Consider the following 17,468-nt stretch of genomic DNA (forward strand, 5'->3'; position numbering starts at 1 on the left):
GAGGACGCGGCGCAGCGTGAGACCAACGCTGTTGAAACGCGCCGCTTCTTTGGCGACAGCCGGTTGGAATGCAGCTTCATAATTCACGCCGCTGTTGGCTCCCATTAATCGGTCGACGCCGAGCGATCGGCGCTCAAGCTCCGAGCTGCAAGCTCCGAACGGCCGTCTTCGGCGGGCCAGCGAGAAAATGCGCGAAAATGGACCGATCGGTGGTAGGTGGCTCGTCGCGCGTCGACCGGCGCATTCGAACGAGGCGGCGGCCTGGCTGTCTGGCTGCTCCGCACAAAGCCGTAAGCCGTCTGCTGTTTGCGAATACTCGGCGCGCGTCCCGGTAATTGCTGTGTTTGGAGGGCTGCGAAGTTGCGCGGGAATCGGCCGCGATGCCCTTTGTCGCCCGCTGGACAATGAGCTGGCGCTCTTTAACTGGATTTCAATGGGCGCGCCGATAAATATGCGGGGAAGGGCTTCGCCGCACAATTAGCCGTGGCCTGCGATTGACTGATCTGCTCGGCTTCTTATCTCGCCGGTTTTTTCATTCGCACGAGCGCAGCCATTAGTCAACGTCGGGCATAGCTATTGTCGCGGACAAAGTTTATCGCGCGCCGGCCAATAAATACGAGGAGACAAAGTGGAAAGGAATGCGTATCTGTGCCGTCCCTTGGAAGAGTATCAATTGATCAATGGGTGCGCAGCTCGGGGGGAGAAAAATGCGCTCCCATTGAAATTCGCGCGCGGACAATGAGAGTATCGGAAACAAAAAGGGATGCGCGGCGCGGCCAAGGCTCGCGCGAGCCAGGCGACCGCCAGAAGAAGCAGAGAGCGAGTTTAGGAAAGCTTTTCGGCGAATATAAAAACCCCCTCTCTGGCAGCACGTTGCGCTGCTCGCCACCCCCTCTCGGCTCTCTCAAAGGGAGAGAGCGAGAGAGAGAGAGAGAGAGAGAGAGAGAGAGAGAGAGAGAGAGAGAGAGAGAGAGAGAGAGAGAGAGAGAGAGAGAGAGAGAGAGAGAGTTGACAAAGCGGCTCATGCCGGCAGCGTTTAGTACGCATCCGCATCTACGCGCGCTTACTTCGCTCCATCTCCCGTCTGCGTCGTCCATCATTGCTAGGCTCGGCTTTCTACATGGAGTGCCACGATGAGTCTCTACTTCTCCATGGACTGGAGCCGACTCGCCGGCAGTCAACGCCTCACCGGCTTGACCCTGGTTAGCCCCTTTTTCCGCTGCTGCTCGTCCTCGTGGTCTGCTCGATGCGTGGCCGCCACGTGCTCGATGCACGCGCAGGTGGCGCCGTCGCGGCATAAATCAAGTCTTCGGCAAAAGTGGCCGCTGGTCTTTCGCCGACCGAGCGATGTGCGTGCGCCGCGCTGTCACGGCGACGTGATAAATCAAGTGATAGTTGTAGTGGTGCGCGAAACTATCGGCGAGACTAGACGCGCAGGCGGCGCGGCAGTGCGGATGTTTTGGTCGCCGGCGGCCGGTGTCAACTGGCCCCAGGCGGCGGCACGCACGGCGAATAATCGAGCGCGCCAGTCTGCGCGCGCTTCGCAGGGCTCGCCGTCCCTCCCGCCTCCCGACTGCCCGCCGCCGCCCGACCGAGCCTCGAGCTCGAGCAGCGCCGAACAATGGGCCGAGGTCCGTGCGCGAAAGCACGTGCTCGCGCGACACGAAGCGCGCGTGTTTTCGCTCTTCCTCCGGGCCCGTCTCCAGCGCCCGCCTCCGAAACCGGCCGCCACGAATAATCGTTTCTGCGTGCGTTCTTTGTTACAGGTTGCAACGCGACCTTGGAGCCCGACGCAAGGCAAGCCTATGACAAAGCTGTGCAACCACAAGAGAAAAATCTTGCCGCATCCGCAGCAGCAGCAGCAGCAGCAGATAGCGACGCTCGTGTCCACGGCCAACAACCAGGTCATCGCCTCGAGCTCGGGGACCATACCCATTGGCGCGGAATCGCCTATCGACAAATCCAAACCTGGTAAGTCATTTGTTGCTGCTTTCCTGTCGCGACACCGACGTTCCGACGAGCAAATTAGTTGTGATGCCAGTCGAAAAAGCTCCAAAATCAAACATTTACGCTGGACATCGATAGGCGCAATCTGCCGACGGCCAGCGTAGCCTCTTAATTAATGATTCCTCAATTACAGCTTAACCGAGCGCGGCTGCAAATCAAGCTTGACAAAGCCTCTCCGACTCTCGGTCAACAGGCGGAGAGAGCCTTCTCCCCTCTCGACCGCGTATCTCCGATTCGCCGCGTTCGAACGATGACAAAAAGAATCCTCGAAAGCGTCAAATAAGCGCCGTGCTATAATTAACTCGCGCTCTCAAATATTTGCCTCCTTTCTTCCGTCTCTTCTCTTCATTGGCAAAGAATCATTAGTGGACGGGATGAGTCAGGCGGTGTTATCGATTAGCGGGCTTGTTCCATCCAGCAGGGCCAGAGAGAGAGAGAGAGAGAGAGAGAGAGAGGCTCCAAGCTGATTGGATTTGATATCTACCCTCGCAAGTTTTTCGTGATTGCGCCAACGGAACGATCTGCGTCTGTTGCTCTATGACGTATGTAATGCATTTATCATGGGGCGTAAGCTGCCATGTGATGCACGCGCGCGGAGACGGCTGTAATCAAATTATCGGAAAGTGCTTTCGCCGAGCGAGGCAAACTGTCGTGCAAGCTGCAGGAATGCTTAAGAATAGCAAAGTTGATTCGGAATTCGGCGTGTATCCTCGATCATGACGCGTGATGGGGGCAATCAATTCCCTCGGCGCTTCGCCCCAAAGTCGTCTCAGATTCCGCTTCCAGCTGACTCGTTGAATTTTAAATCGCCAGGCAGAGCCTCGCTCCTCGGCGCGCACCGCGAGAAGGCGGAAGAAGCGCGCCTAATAAACGACGAGCACTGCGGCCGATAAATAATAAAAAATCCAGCGCTTCAGCATAAATATTTGCAAGCTATCTGTACAACTCTGCCGGGGCGAATCCTCTTTATTTTTCACGCAGACACGCCGGGAAATTGGCCCTCGACTGGAGATTCACCCTCGGCGGTCGGTCTTTCCTCCTGCAGATTCGCTGGAGATTGGGGCCAACCGAGGCAAAACCTATCGGTCACATCCGAGCGCCAAAGTATAACGAACGCGGAACGAGAGGATATTGGTGGCTGGCTGGCTGTCCGGCCTGGCCAACAGAACGGAGTATGAAACTTTGATCGCTTGGTAACGTTATTACGCCCGCAAGAGAGGAAGACGGTTCGCGCAGCCTCGGCCGCTCTCTCGGGCAAGCAGTGCAAAAAGTGGCAGCCGATCGGTCGAGGGGCTGCTCGAGGAGGCTATCCGCGCGGCGGTAACAACGTTGTTCAGCGCTGCGCCGCGGCCTGGCGCGCCGCTCTTTTGTCAAATTGATACATTAATCCAGCGCCAGCCGCAAACAGCCGCAAACAGCCGCAAACAGCCGCAAAGAAACAAAGGCTCGCTCGCAGTGGAATTCCCGGGGCTCGAGAGAGTTAAAGAGAAGTCGGGGAAAGAGAAGCGGTTGCATGCAGCGGCTTTTCGCGATCAATCACTTAGCGGGGTGGTAGAAACACTCAGTGCGCAAGACCGTTTAAAGCCGCTTCGCCCGGGTCGCTCGGTCTCGCTGCACTTGCGCCGGCTGCGCATGTGTGCAGGCGACGCCATCCCACCTCCCTGACGCTCCGCTTCGCCCTCTTTATTTCCACTGGTCGAACGGCCCGAAAGAAAGTTTGGATTGTGCTGTCCTGTCTGGTGCCGTCTCGTGCCGTCTCGTGCTCAATGACGCCTGGCGCTCGACTCTCTCCGGGGAGCGTTATTTACGACACTCGTTCCACAGCCGCCCGCCGAGCTTCTGCTTGTCCGCGAAAGCCAAATAAGCCAAAACTCATTGTCGGCGCGATGTGTCGTCTTGGCTGCAGTCCATTCCCCCGGCCATTATGTGCCCTCGCGTGCCCGAGGACCAGAAGAAAGTGGAGAGAAGCCCTTGATCGGCGGACGGCCTGACAAAGGGCGCAAAAAAGTAAAGCTCGACTTGCGCGCCCGACGCGCGTCGCTTTCACTCGCGCACCGTAACCCTCTGCGGCCGTGTGCCGGAAAAAATGCCTACTCGTGTTCTCCGCCTGGATTTCATTTCGAGAAGAGAGACCTTTTGTGCATGCGGGCGACTTTCTTTCTTTGATTGTGCGGGTGCAAGCGAGCGCGATGCCTTTTAATAACGCGCGCTAAAGAAATGTATATATTGATAAGGGACCTCGCTCACTTGTCGAGAGCTGTGCTTTTATGCTTGTATATCAATTAGGGGCGGCGAGAGCGGCCTGCCGCCGGGGCCTCCAAGGGTGCGCCTTCTCTTTCTCCTTTTCCTTCTCTTTCTCTTTCTCTTTCTCTTTCTCTTTCTTCTTTCTTTTCTTTGTCCCGGCCTGTGCCGTCGCTGCAGCGCCCGCCATCCAAACTTAATTACCGACCATTCAGACTTTGACGGGCCGCGCGCCAATTAAGTGCGTTTCGCGCAACATTCCACCAGCGCCATTCTTTCTTTGCGCAAATGCTCCAAAGCGCCAGCTATTGTTCCGCCAAAGCCAATCAATTGCACGAGCCCTCGGACGTAAAAAGCCTCGGCCCCTCGATTATTAAAAGTACGATCGTTTTGGAAGCCGATAACTCGCGCATTAAAAGCAGCTCGCTCGAGCGCGTTGCCGCGTCAAGAGGGCGGATTCCGATAAAGCTCTGCTGCAAATCGACGTGGCTACGGTTATTTATGAGCTCGCCGAGAGAGAGAGAGAGAGAGAGAGAGAGACATTTACGGCTTAGTGCGGCGCGTACAAACTGTTTACTTGACTTTTACTGATTTTTACGCGCATCCTCGACGGATAAACAAAGATTCGGATCTTCTCTGGGCTGGATGGCCAGTTAAAAGTGAGCGGCTACGGCGGCAATGGCGAGATCATATTGGCAAGAGGCGAGAGAGAGAGAGAGAGAGAGAGAGAGAGAGAGAGAGAGAGAGAGAGAGAGAGCGAGCGATGCTGGCGGCGGCCGCCCACAGCCCGCGGCGGAGCAGAGAAGAGCTTGCGTCGGTCGGAGCCTCCCCTCAATTGGCATGCTCGTGTCTTCTTATCGCAGCACCGCGATCAATAAGCGCACAACTCGTCGTCGTCGTCGACGACGCTCGAGGTAGGAGAAAAAGAATCCTGCCGCGCACTCCCTTCTCTCTCCGGCCAAGTAGCTGCTGCTCCGGCGCTTGATTTTCGCAGAGAGGGCAGCACGCACACGCGCGCCTTCAGCGAACATTCTCTTGGATGAAAAATTCAAGGCGCGGTGGAGGTGGGGGGGGGGGGGGGCTGGCCGGCGCGCAAGCGCGTGGCTTTCAAGCTACATTATCGCCACCCCTCACTTAGCCTCTCTGCCGTGGCTTTAAGCGTCTGTGTCGACTCTCCGTGTGTGCCGCTATGCTCTCTGCGCGCGTTACTCGATATCCCGCCAGCAGCACCCCCCGAAGAGAGCGCGAGTGAGGCGACGCTTGTTTAGTCGACGAGAGGATTGCCGACTGACAGATTGATTCGGCCTTTACTTCTGCTGTCGTTTTTCGGGGGACTAGCGCGCCGGTGGATAGCACTTCCACGATTATCGCCCCCTCGCTGCTCTTCCGTTTATGAGTTATGCTGGGCACTAGATTTTTAGAGGAACGCAATCGAAATCGGAGAGAACGCGAAGGGGAAAATGAGCGATCTGCCGAGGAAAGAAAGGAAAAAGAGAAACAAGTAATCCAGCGCTGAGAAAACAATTTGGTCCCCGAGGACTGGCAGCAGGTTTCGGTCGTCGGATGAGGATAAAAAGGGATAAAAAAGCCCTCGGATATACAGACATTTGGCGCTTCTGATAAAAGAAGTGTCAAGTTATTACACGTCCGGCAAACATCAGGCTTCCCCTAATCTTCCTCGGGAACATTTGCCATTTGGTAGCACTAATAAATATCAGGTCCGATCACGTACACACACGTCCAGATAAATTCAATAAAAAGCTGACTTGCCCCCGTGCTACCGTGCTACCGTGCTACAGGCCAATATTCCCCCGGTGCGCATCTGTTACAGGCAACTTTGCAGGCCGCAAATCGTTCTCGCTCGCTCCCTCCCTCTCTCTCTCGCTCTCTCGATTACATTCTCTCTTGTTTTGCCACCACCTCTCGAGACTTGCTCGGCATCAATTTCGGACGGGCGCTTCATCAGCTCTAATTAATCTGCTTTTACCAACGCGCGTTGCTCGCGTCTTTTTACGAGCTCCTGCTGCAGGTGGGATTCAATTAACGCTCCTGGCTCTGCCGCAGCGGTTTGCCCGCGCACACTAATTAATGTAATGACGCGCGTAGCTTTTTGGCCAGCAGCATTTTTCGTGCAAAGCCTTGCTATTTGAATAAGCGCGAAGCTCGCGCGATAATAAATGGAGCGCGGGTCCAATCTAAAAAACAAGCTCCGAGAGGGATTAATTCGCAGGCGCTTAATCCTGCGCTGCGATCGAATCCGCTCTCGGTCTCTCTCGCTGCAGAATCAACAGTCCTTAATCACCGAGCCGCGGAAAGACACGGAAGACGGCTGGAGCAAGAAAAAAGAGGGAAAAGAAGGAAAAAGGCAGAGGGGCGGAGGGCGTGAAAACGCGACTGGCCATTGTTCGTTAACGTGGAAAAAGCTTTCGACCTGGCTGTATTTCGGCGTGTGTGCGAGCGAGGGTCGAGGCTTTTTGCACTTTGCCAAGGGTAGATTCATTACCGTCCTCGAGTTATCTGGCCTTAGTCGACGCCGACGACGACGAGCGCTCTGCGCCCGGAGTAATTATCTGCTGTTGGATTACAGATAAAAGAGCCCTGGTGGATTGCTATTAAAAGGCGCCTCGCGCCAAGCTTTGTTTCTCTCTGTGCGTGGCAATGGCAGTGGCCAAGCGTTATAAAAGTATAATGGCAGAGCAGCGCTTCAATGCCTTGTGTTTCCCTTTTATCGAATTGGCGCGCTTTGTTTAATCGAGCGCGCAAAAGTAAATAATCATTGACAGTATCGAATAGCGATGCTGCTAAGCAGCTGCGGCAGAACACGCGGCCGCGAGTTGCATATTGATGACGCGCATAACGGCCGAAGAGATTACGCGCGAGAGCTGGCGAATATGAAAAATGTAATGCGTACACTCGCAGACGGCGTCCGAGTCAAGTGCTGTAATTATTTGACGAGAGACAGCCAAGACCAGCCCTTCCGTTTATTATTTCATTAAAAAGTCGACATTCTAATTTGCGCGAGGCGCGGAATAATTGATGTCCGGGCCGCAGTGAGTTTGCACAGGAGCTTGCGCTTGTGGCTTTCCAGGGGATTAACGGCCTCTGCCGACATTACTCAGCGAATAGCCGGAAAATATTGTCGTACGAGGCTTCACTTTGACTGTGGGCAAGGCCTCGTTTTTGCCAGGCAATCCCTTATTGCGCGGTCGCCGCGTTGCAAAGGGCCCCGAAGCGCCGGACGATGTTCTAATCTGGCGCTTAAGCTTGCGCTCGGAGCTGCTCCTAATTCATTCGTAATGCGCCGCAGTCTCTCTCGCGAAAGAACATCGATCACACGCTGGATTCGCTAAATCGTCAGCCTTTAATCAAACCCTCGGCGAATTAGGCGTCTACCGAATCGCCTTGCCCGGTCCTGCAGATTTCACCCGGCTGCAATCTCTGTTTCTACTGTCGCAGACGGCCTCAAGAGGAAGAAGCGAAAGCTGAGCAACAACGTGTACTCGGGGGTGTCGGTGTCGCAGCTGCTGGCGCAGCGCGAGCGCGCCATTGCGGCCGCGGTAGCGGCCAACCCTGCGGCGGCGGCAGCAGCAGCCGTTGCAGCGGCAGCGGCAACCACTGCCTCCTCGCTCTCTAATGGATCGCAGGTAAATAATTGAGCGGCTCAGCCGCTCGCAGCATCCCCGACAAACCCGAGCGGGCGACACTCCGCGCTAGCAAAGTTCCGGGCGCTTTGAGTGCTGCTTCGTTCGCTGCTTCGTTCGCGACATCGATTTCTAATTCGACGCCCCCTCCAGCTTTCGCTTGAATGACGCTGCTGCTCGGAGGCTCCCCCCCCCGCTTCCCGCTCCCCGCTCCCCGCTCCCCGCTCCCCGCTCTCCGGCCAACGCGCTTGGCGGCTTTGACGCTCGATCGTTTTCCATTTCAATCGTATTCGCACTGCTCTCGGATGTTCATTAAAGACACACTCGACGAGCGAGCAGCGAGTCATCCGAGAGGACAAATCGTCAAGGCCAACATCCGATCGAGCCTGTGCAATCAATGCGTCTTTAAGTATGCACGGCAAATTGAATTCTTCCCTGGCTCGGTCGCCCGTCTCTCGGTTCTCTCGGCCCAAGCAGAAAAAGCGCCAAGTCTCGTATTCGCCACTCGCCGGTTACAATTAACGGCGTCCGCTCGCCTCGTCCTCTCCTCCCTCCATTCGACATTTTACGGACGAAAATACGATACACCGGGAGACTCGCAAAGCCGCGCTGGGCTTCTTCATCGCAATAACTTTATAATCATAATGCGAGCGACGGAAAGAAACAGGCGAGAGCGGATCGTTTGAATTTGAGTAATGGGCTTCTCCTATCAATCGGCTTTCACACCGCTTCGCGCCCACTTTCCCCGCTCGCAGCGACTTTATCGTCTCCACGGATGACGGCCCATGAATACGATAAATAATTACTTAATTTATTTTTCCACGCGTGCCTCCCTCACTGGCCAAACTGTACATACGCAATAATCATTAGACTCATTGAATTTCAAATGCATGCTAATTTTTCATTGGCCTCGGCTATCGTCGGTTGCAATCTCGCGTGTGCTATCTGCGAGCAGGCCTTGTTCTCGCGAGCGCTTGCCTTCTTATCGTCGATCGACGTTTAACAAAGCTTCAAGAAGCTTTACGCGAACGATTTTTACACGTCTCTGCGCTTTGCAGGTGTGGCCCGTAGCGGTCTCCAATCTGCCGACGAATGTGAATGTGCTGCAGAGCCAGCCACAGCAACAGTTGCAGCTGCAGCATCAGCAAACTATCAGCCCGCAGCAGATACAACGGCTGAGCAATCCTCACGCGATGAGCGCCACGGCGGGCGGCATGCTGATGGGCAATCAGCTGATCATGAATCAGCAGCCAACCAACTTTGGCAACCTTGCACAGCCACAGCAGCAACATCAGCCTGTCCAGCAAATGCAGCAGGATCAGGCGCAGGAGCAGCTCATGTTCCAGCAGTTGTTGTTGCAACAGGATCAGCAGCAACAGCAGCACAATCAGCTGTTGGCTAGTCAGATGCAACAGATTCAGCCGCAACAGGCAAATTTCCAGTTGAATCAAATGAACCAGCAGCCACTGCAGATGATGCAAGCGCAGCAGCAGCAGCAGCAGCAGCAGCAGCAGCAGCAACAGCAGCAGCAGCAACAGCAACCGCTCAACCAGCCGCAATTTCAGCTGCAAGCGATGCACAAGCAGCAACAGTTGCAGCAGCAAAATATTCTTGGGGACTTGGACTCGCAACAACAGCAACAGTTGCTTGCTAGCTTTGGTCAGCAGCAGCAACAGCAGCAGGACAATTTCTTGAATCAGTTGCAGGTCGCCCAAAACCCACAGCAACAGATTCATCAGACGCAACTGCAACAACTGCAGCAGCAACAACTTCAACAGCAACAGGTTTGTATTTGCCATAAATTCTGAAGGATTAGAAAACACCACGCTTACGGTCTGCGTAGGCAAATAAAATCAAGTATAAGTCTTTTACTCCAGGATCGGATCATTCAACGAGTAAAGTCCTCTTTCTTATTAGTCTTATTATTTGTATCATTTACACAAAACATGTCGGACGTCAATTCTGTTTTGTAATTTGATTTATAGGCTAGGACTTTTTTTATTGCAATGACGTAACCTGAATTGTATGTGATGCGCAACACCATCGCTTCATATTTGAAACCATACAATATTCGTGTCATTCCCTTTGTGAACCAAATTGTATCTTCAATGGCACAGCTAGGTGAAGGTATAACTTCTACACTCGACAGAACGAATATTATATATAAAGTTTAATACAGAGACTGCGTCATCGTATATATCGGAGGAAACCAAACATGCATTGAAAACTCGAATAGCAAAAGCAATGAAAAAGAGAATGCAGTGATAAATGTACATATGACATGATACTTCCAAACGTTTCACTGGAACAGTGCGAAAATCCTAGACTTCGAATCACATTGAAATCAACGATTGGTTTCCTAAATTTTTTATATCAAACGTACAAACAATAGCAATAATAAAAAAGAGAGTATCAGTCACTCAAGTAAGGTAATCCGATTATCCAATGTGGAGTCAAAAAGGATTATGACAGAAGATGCGTATTTAAGTGGGAGGTCACAAGAACGTATTGAATTGCGTATTGAAAATTGTCTAAGTAAAACGCATAGACAGTCGACAACTCGAATTCCTCTCAATCACGCGAGCTTTCGCGCTGTCATGATTTGTAAATAACTGTCTAGCAACTCACGTGTACTGAGTATATATGTATATTAATGTTTATAAATTTATCTAAAAAAGCTTTTTAAAAAGGTTGACCGATCTGCCGACGAAACGTTAAGGTTGAAAAAATAAGTCAATAAAATCTGACTCGTAGTTCATTTTATTTTCTTACCCTGATCAATAAGATAATATTATATTCAACCAGAATAGGCATAAACTAAAAATTGAATGGAACATAAAAAACTTTGCTTTGACATTTTCAGATGAATCAGCAACTGATGCAACAGCAAGCCGAGTTCCAATTGCAATTGCAGCAGCAACAGCAGCAACAACAGCAGCAGCAACAATTGTTGCAATCGTGTAGCCAAGCACAGTTCCAAACGCAAATGTTGAATCAACCTGTTGATACGATGCAGCAAAATGGTCTGACCGTTATGAACGGCATAAATGACCTACAAATGCGTCAGCAACAGCAAAGAGCCGCCGAGGAATTGGCTGTTAAACAGCAACAGCAGCATCAACATCAGCAACAGCAGCAACAGCAGCAACAGCAGCAGCAGCAGCAGCAGCAGCAGCAGCAGTTGATCCTGCAAAATCAAAATGTACAAAGGCTACAGGCCAACAATCAGTTTCCACAAAATCAAATTTCGTATCAAATGAGGAGCTTCGATCCGACGAAGCCGACGTCTATGCAGCAGTATCAAACGACCCAATCGTTGCAGCAAAATCAAAACATTCAGTTCGCGCAGCAAAACACACGTTCGTCTTGTTGGCAGCAGCAACAGCAACAGCAGCAGCAACAGCAGCAGCAACAACAGCAGAACAACAGCAATAGAACTATAAGTGTAAATCAAGTGCAGACTGTAAACTGTAATACGTTCGATCGTGTGCCTCCTCTACATCAGCATATGCCTCAGGATAATGTCTGGTCGGAAGAAGTGGCCAGGAAAAAGGCCAAGACTATTAAGAACCCCTATAAAAAGCAAAGGCAGCATAACTCGATCGAGATTAGGAGTAACGTGAATAATAATCTCGATCTCGGTTTGTCTGGGGATGAGTTCTCTGACAAAACGAATTCGCAGGGTAAGATACGAAAAACTTTATAACTTATGCGCACAATCAAGCATGAACATCAAAGTGGAGTTATTAAAATTTTAATCACTCCGTTCATCTCTATAAAAAATTGCAATAAAACGAAATTACATGTAAAGTGTTGGAAAAGTAATAAAATGCTAATGAACATTTGTCAACAGGTCCATCGTTCCTGGAGGATCCAAGCGGCTACCTCGCGCAGCAGACGGCTCTGCTGAATAGTACGATATCGAGGCAAACGGGCGTAACACAGCCTCCGTATCTTCCGCAACCAAAGCCTTCCTCGCTCGCTAGTCCCACGTCGATGTACAGCAGCAAGAACAATCCCACATCGCCGGTGTTCGTGCACAGCTCGATGACGCCTAATTCGGCTGGCAGCGCCACCGATTCCGAAGGTGGTAGCCCAATGTCTTGTCAGAGGTGCGTCACAAGTGCAGACACGCAGTCCTTATCTTCCTCCACCTCTACACATGATTCCTATAAACAACGAACTGAGGTAAATACAAAATATTCTACAAATTTCACATGTTCTATCGGACGAACCAGTTAAACCATTGGCTTTTCTTTTTGCCAACAGGTGCATAGGCATCAGTACTCCCTCCATTCAGACTTGTCTGACGACCCAATATCTTCCACGTGCATGCAGCAGCAAAACTCATGCCAATCCCATCAAGTCCAGCAACAGCTGGATACAAGACCGATTCAGGGTGGCACAGTCAGTACCTCGCATGGCTCACCAATCGGCACGAATAGTCCGGCTAATTCGGACACCCCAACCTCGACCAATATCTCACAGCCAGCTACACCACAGAGTCTCATATCCTCGCAACCGTCGACACCACATGCCTATTCACAACCCGCTACTCCGCATATGGCTGTGCAGCAATCGAATCTCAATGAGCAAAGATCAGGAACGCCTTCGGTTACTACTTCGGGTACGCAAAATGATCCTTTATCCGTTGAGAGTCAAACAACATCAGCTAGCCAGAAAAAAATGGATGGGTACGTGTTTGTCTTTATAATATTTTGCCTGCAAATTGGCTGGAACTTGAAAAGTTATTATAATATTTTCTTACAGATTTCAAAATCATCCGCACGGACCTAATCCAACGAGGAGTTTAATCACCACCATGGCAAGTGGCCACACGGTTAGCAGTAATACCATTACATCCGTCTTGGCAGGACGAGCAAATACCGCGACAGTTTCAATTAACCCAGCTGGTGGCCAAAATAAACAACAACAAAATCAACAACTCCAACAGACCATGATTAATCAAGTTCCTCCTTCGTCTATGCCTATTGTTGCTGCGGCGTCGTCAGCTTCAATGCCTATTATTAATATTCAACAGCAGCAGCAGCAGCAACAACAACAACACCAAAACGTGTTAGCAATGGCTCAGCAGCAACAGCAACAGCAACAGCAACAGCAGCAGCAGCAGCAGCAGCAGATAACGAATGTAAACGTGGCAAAGTCACCGCTAGAGATGGTGCAGAGTGTCGTGAGCAGTATTCAAGTGCCTCAAGTTAGCAACACCTCCAATAATCAGCAACAGCAGCATCACCAGCAACAACAAGCACAACAAGCTAACGTTCAAGTGCACAATGTTCTAACATCGAGCGGTGTTTTGAAGCAAGCTGCGACAGGACAAGGATTACCGCCTGGTCACATTTTAGTTTCGAGCAATGGTCAGTTGATCATGGCTAGCACTGGTGGTGTAATGGCTCCACCACCGCCAAAGATTAACTCAATGCCACCTCTATCAGTTTCGCCAATGGTTACTAATGTGACTGGCACAGTTAGTCAAGTGATTCCTGCGGTGGCACAACAAGTAATCGGTCAGCCTACAGTGCTTGTTAACACTATACAAACGCCTGTGATAATACAACCAGGAATGGTGATGGATAGCCTTGGTCAGAACGTACAGATACCACACTTGACTGTCGCTGGTAATGTTATTCAGAATGCTCAGAGTATTATCGATGCCTCGAATAACCATCATCAACAAGAGGTCGCGAGAAACGTTGCTGCAGCTGTTGCTAATCAAAATTTGGTACGTTGCTTTTCGAATAAATCAATTTTATTTATTAAGTGCAATATGCGTGACTGACATGAATTCTATTTTACTAGGTTGGTCGACAAACACTGGCTCCGGAACCGACAGCCGCCAAGAAAAAGGTCTATAAGAAACGAAAGAGTAGCACGCAAACAGTCGCATCCATGCTACACATAGCTGCCGCCTCGTCCAATCAAAATGCCGGTGTTCTGATGCAGAGTCATCAATCGAACTTTGCTCAGCAAAACTTCCAAGCTCAAAGCTTAGGTGGGCCAATGCTTCAAGCACTAACGATTGTTCCCGGGAAAAACGGTGGTCCCGCACAACTGGTTATGAATGGCCAACCCCATCAAACGACATCGCATTTCAACACACAACAGATAATCACCAATGCGCAGCCCGCGCAACAGATCAATTTGTTACAGCCAGTTAACCTGTTGAATGGAGCCACCGGTATGGTCCAAAACTTCCCTACCATTCAGCAATTTATCGTCCCCGGCCTTGGCAGCATGGTTATGTCGGCTGATGGTACAGCGACGTTGCTTCAAGATACCGGTAAACTTTCGCTTTTACATGCGCAAATTAATGAAAATTGAAAATAAACGTAAAATCCTTTATTTTATTTAGGAAATTTGGGTATGCAGTTGCAACTGCAAAACGTCAATGGCCAAAACGTTCTGACGCCAGTTCAAAATCAAGCGAATATTTTTGGACCGGCTCAGAATATTTTGGCAGCGGGACCAGCCGGTATGGTGATACGGGCGCCTCAGGCGACCGGTGGTAAAATAATTCAGGCCCAAACTCACAATCCGGGTACTCAATTTATTTCGCCAAACAGTGGACAGTTCCTCGTAAACGGCACGACGTCTTTCGGCAATCAATTGAATCCAATTGTCGCGAACGTCAGTCCGAATCAGCAAGTGACCTTCAATACGACACAGGTACGTTTTTAATCGTTCGAGTTCGAGAGACAATTAGACAGTAAGACTTGATAAAAAGGAACTAAATTTCTTTATTTAGGTGCGGCCACCTAATATTCAAGGTCAACAAGAATTCATTCAGATGAATGGCCAAACGTTAATGGTGCCGTGCGGTACGACACAGAATCTCGCGACTGCGGTGTCTTCAGCGCAGAATCAACAAAATACAACTTACGTTCAGCAGAATACGACGATAGTCCAACAACAGACGACTATGGTGTCGAATAATCAGATCCCAGGACTTCAAACGACGGGAACTAATGCGTTGCCCGGCATCGAACACTCAAGCCCGGTGAACGTTGATCAGCCTCTCGCCATATTGAGTGCTAACATGGTGGCGGTACTACAATTTTTCATGATTACATTTGAATCGTTAAATTTCCTATGCGATTTCTTTACTTGCAAATTAGACAAAAAAATAATACTTAACTTACTATTTAGGAAAAGAACCCCGAAACACCTAAGAGCAACAATCATTCCGCACTTACTGAGCAAACTGTTGATCAACAACAACAACTGCAACAGCAACTACAGCAACAGCAGCAATTGCAACAGTTACAACAGCAGCAGCAGCAACAACAACATCAAGTTCAACATAACCAGCAGGTGTCACAACAGTTGATCTTGGCTAACGGCACTACGATAGTTGAACAGATGCCACAGGATCAAGCGGCTGCAGCTGCTGCAGCTGAGCTGATGGCAAGGCATTCAGTGTCAACACAGACTGCTGCGAATCAAAACGCCGCACAATCAGTGCTCATGAGGCAAGGTTCACCACCGGACACGACGACGCACAGTCCTGGGAATAGCCAAAGGTCGAACAGCCCCGCCGTGGATACAACCACGCACGGAGCTGCTTCTCCACCGCCTCCAGCCAACACGCGGCAGCAGTCGTCTTCAACGGTAACGATTACGTGTTGCTGATTCATTATGTGCCTTTTTATAAATGTGCTAACCGTGGTGCGACGATACATCGGGTGAGCAATAAAAAAGTACTGACCGATGATTTTTAACAATTCTGTGCAGCCGATGGTCCATTGTGTATCGAGCAGTGAGCCAGACTCAGGCGGCGACACGCAGCTAAACTCGGAGGAGTGGCGAGGGGGCGTGCAGGCGGTAGCTAGTAGCGGCTCACAAGTCAAAGAGGCTCCACTGGGGCAAGCTCCTACGAGCGGTGGTCAGCCACAGACGCAAATGGTGAGCCCACAGCCACAGACGCAGCCAGTGGCGCTAGGGCAGCAACAGCAGCCACAGACGCAGCCGACGAAACCGACGTTCGTCGAGTCGTCGACGGTGTCAAGCGGCATGCAGGTTGGTAGCCTCGTAGAGCAGCTCGCTGCTACTGGTGGCACCCGGCAACTAACCCTTACAGACACCACCACCCACCAACAATATCATCGTCATGAGTTGGCCGATACGACACACCTAGATAACACTCACCTAGAGCCCATGGACACGAGCACAACATCACCTAACCATTCAATTCATTCAGACACGATCGTTATTGCGGAGCGCATTAGCGAGGAGCTGACGAGCGGCGACGATTATGTCATTAACAAAACTGTCGTTAGGGAACAGCAGCATTCCCTCGAGCCATCCTTTCATATCCATCAGCAACAACAATCCATGCTTATCGATAATATTGCTGATATTGACACTAGCGTGTCCAATATTTTTGATCCGCAACAGCAAGTTGCCGCCGCTGCTGCTGCTGCAAGTGGTGCTGGTACCACGATCGTGCAACATGACAAGTTTTTCAGTGTCGGCATAGCCCCAGGCTTGTATCCGCATTTGTACAATTTCAAAGCCGATCAAAGCGAGCAGCAGCAGCAGCAGCAACAGCAGTCGCAGCTTGCTGTGGCCGTCAATATTCAGGAAAAGCTGCAGTTGCAACAACAAACCTATTTCAGTCCATTCGTTTATGATAATTCCGGACTTACTAACTATGTCGATGGCGTCGTTGAGCTCGAAGAGGAGAGCGCTGATTCCTCGGACGATGATGATGAGGAACTCTGAGATCTGGAGCAAACGTTGCTCGAGGATTTAATAGCTTGCGAAGTCTAGCACTCGAGTCACTTTCCTTTTCTAATAGCTTTAAAAGCTTACTCACTGATGACTATATATATATATATATATATATATATATATATATATAATTCGAAGATCTCTTTGTGATTCTAAATACGTAATAAACGAACACATCACTGTAAAGTATTTACGTATTCAAGTAATGCTATGCATATATAGATATCGATGAAAAGCTGATAAGAGTTCTATGATTGAATCTTGGCGTATTTTCGTTTTTAATTAGTATATACGAGAGAATGCTCATTTTAACTGTAGAGAATCGCGACAATTTAGCACTAAGTGTTCAATTGAATATTCGATCCAGGGTATAAAAGCGCTTTTGTTCTCTTCGAGGCTCAACGTTCAAGAGACTTCAGAGAGTTCTATTGATTCCAGTGATTATTAGAACGCTTAGCGGTTAAACTGTTATTTTACTATTTAACGTAGTTTGTAAGAGAACACATCACTCACTAATTGGCCGCTCTGAAGAGCTGTCTTTTCAATTGTACATTTTCGTAACAATGAATTGTATAAACAAAAAAATATACATATAAATGCTTTGCTAACCGAAAATATGTTTGCCGTACTTGACCTTACGTAGCTTTTTTTGCCGGCTAGAAACTCACCGAAGTCTCTACCACAGTGATTAATTTTGTAATTAGCTTGTATTTATGGTAATGATTAATCTCACGATGATATTTGCGATAACCGATTAGTATTATTATTGTTTAATCGTAACAAGCATAATCTTATTCGATAACTATTGGCTTACAATTGGCAATAATG

At 50.0% G+C, this 17,468-nt stretch overlaps 1 protein-coding gene across 1 annotated transcript in view; it reads left to right on the top strand.

The window, feature by feature from the left end:
• The window catches only part of LOC131668445 (AF4/FMR2 family member lilli-like), an 86,800-nt gene that overhangs the window by 62,682 nt on the left and 6,650 nt on the right, over nucleotides 1-17,468 (top strand). The window contains exons 4-15 of the mRNA XM_058942619.1: nucleotides 1,767-1,971; nucleotides 7,705-7,892; nucleotides 8,948-9,673; nucleotides 10,753-11,572; nucleotides 11,743-12,077; nucleotides 12,159-12,583; nucleotides 12,660-13,632; nucleotides 13,710-14,190; nucleotides 14,263-14,576; nucleotides 14,656-14,955; nucleotides 15,057-15,518; nucleotides 15,642-15,926. Of these exons, the coding sequence (XP_058798602.1) occupies nucleotides 1,767-1,971; nucleotides 7,705-7,892; nucleotides 8,948-9,673; nucleotides 10,753-11,572; nucleotides 11,743-12,077; nucleotides 12,159-12,583; nucleotides 12,660-13,632; nucleotides 13,710-14,190; nucleotides 14,263-14,576; nucleotides 14,656-14,955; nucleotides 15,057-15,518; nucleotides 15,642-15,926 (5,514 nt within the window). The remainder of the gene's footprint in view (nucleotides 1-1,766; nucleotides 1,972-7,704; nucleotides 7,893-8,947; nucleotides 9,674-10,752; nucleotides 11,573-11,742; nucleotides 12,078-12,158; nucleotides 12,584-12,659; nucleotides 13,633-13,709; nucleotides 14,191-14,262; nucleotides 14,577-14,655; nucleotides 14,956-15,056; nucleotides 15,519-15,641; nucleotides 15,927-17,468) is intronic.

The sequence above is a fragment of the Phymastichus coffea genome, unplaced genomic scaffold (assembly GCF_024137745.1).
Source record: "Phymastichus coffea isolate CEN01 unplaced genomic scaffold, Cenicafe_Pcof_1.1 PCOF00078, whole genome shotgun sequence".
Lineage (NCBI taxonomy): Eukaryota > Metazoa > Arthropoda > Insecta > Hymenoptera > Eulophidae > Phymastichus > Phymastichus coffea.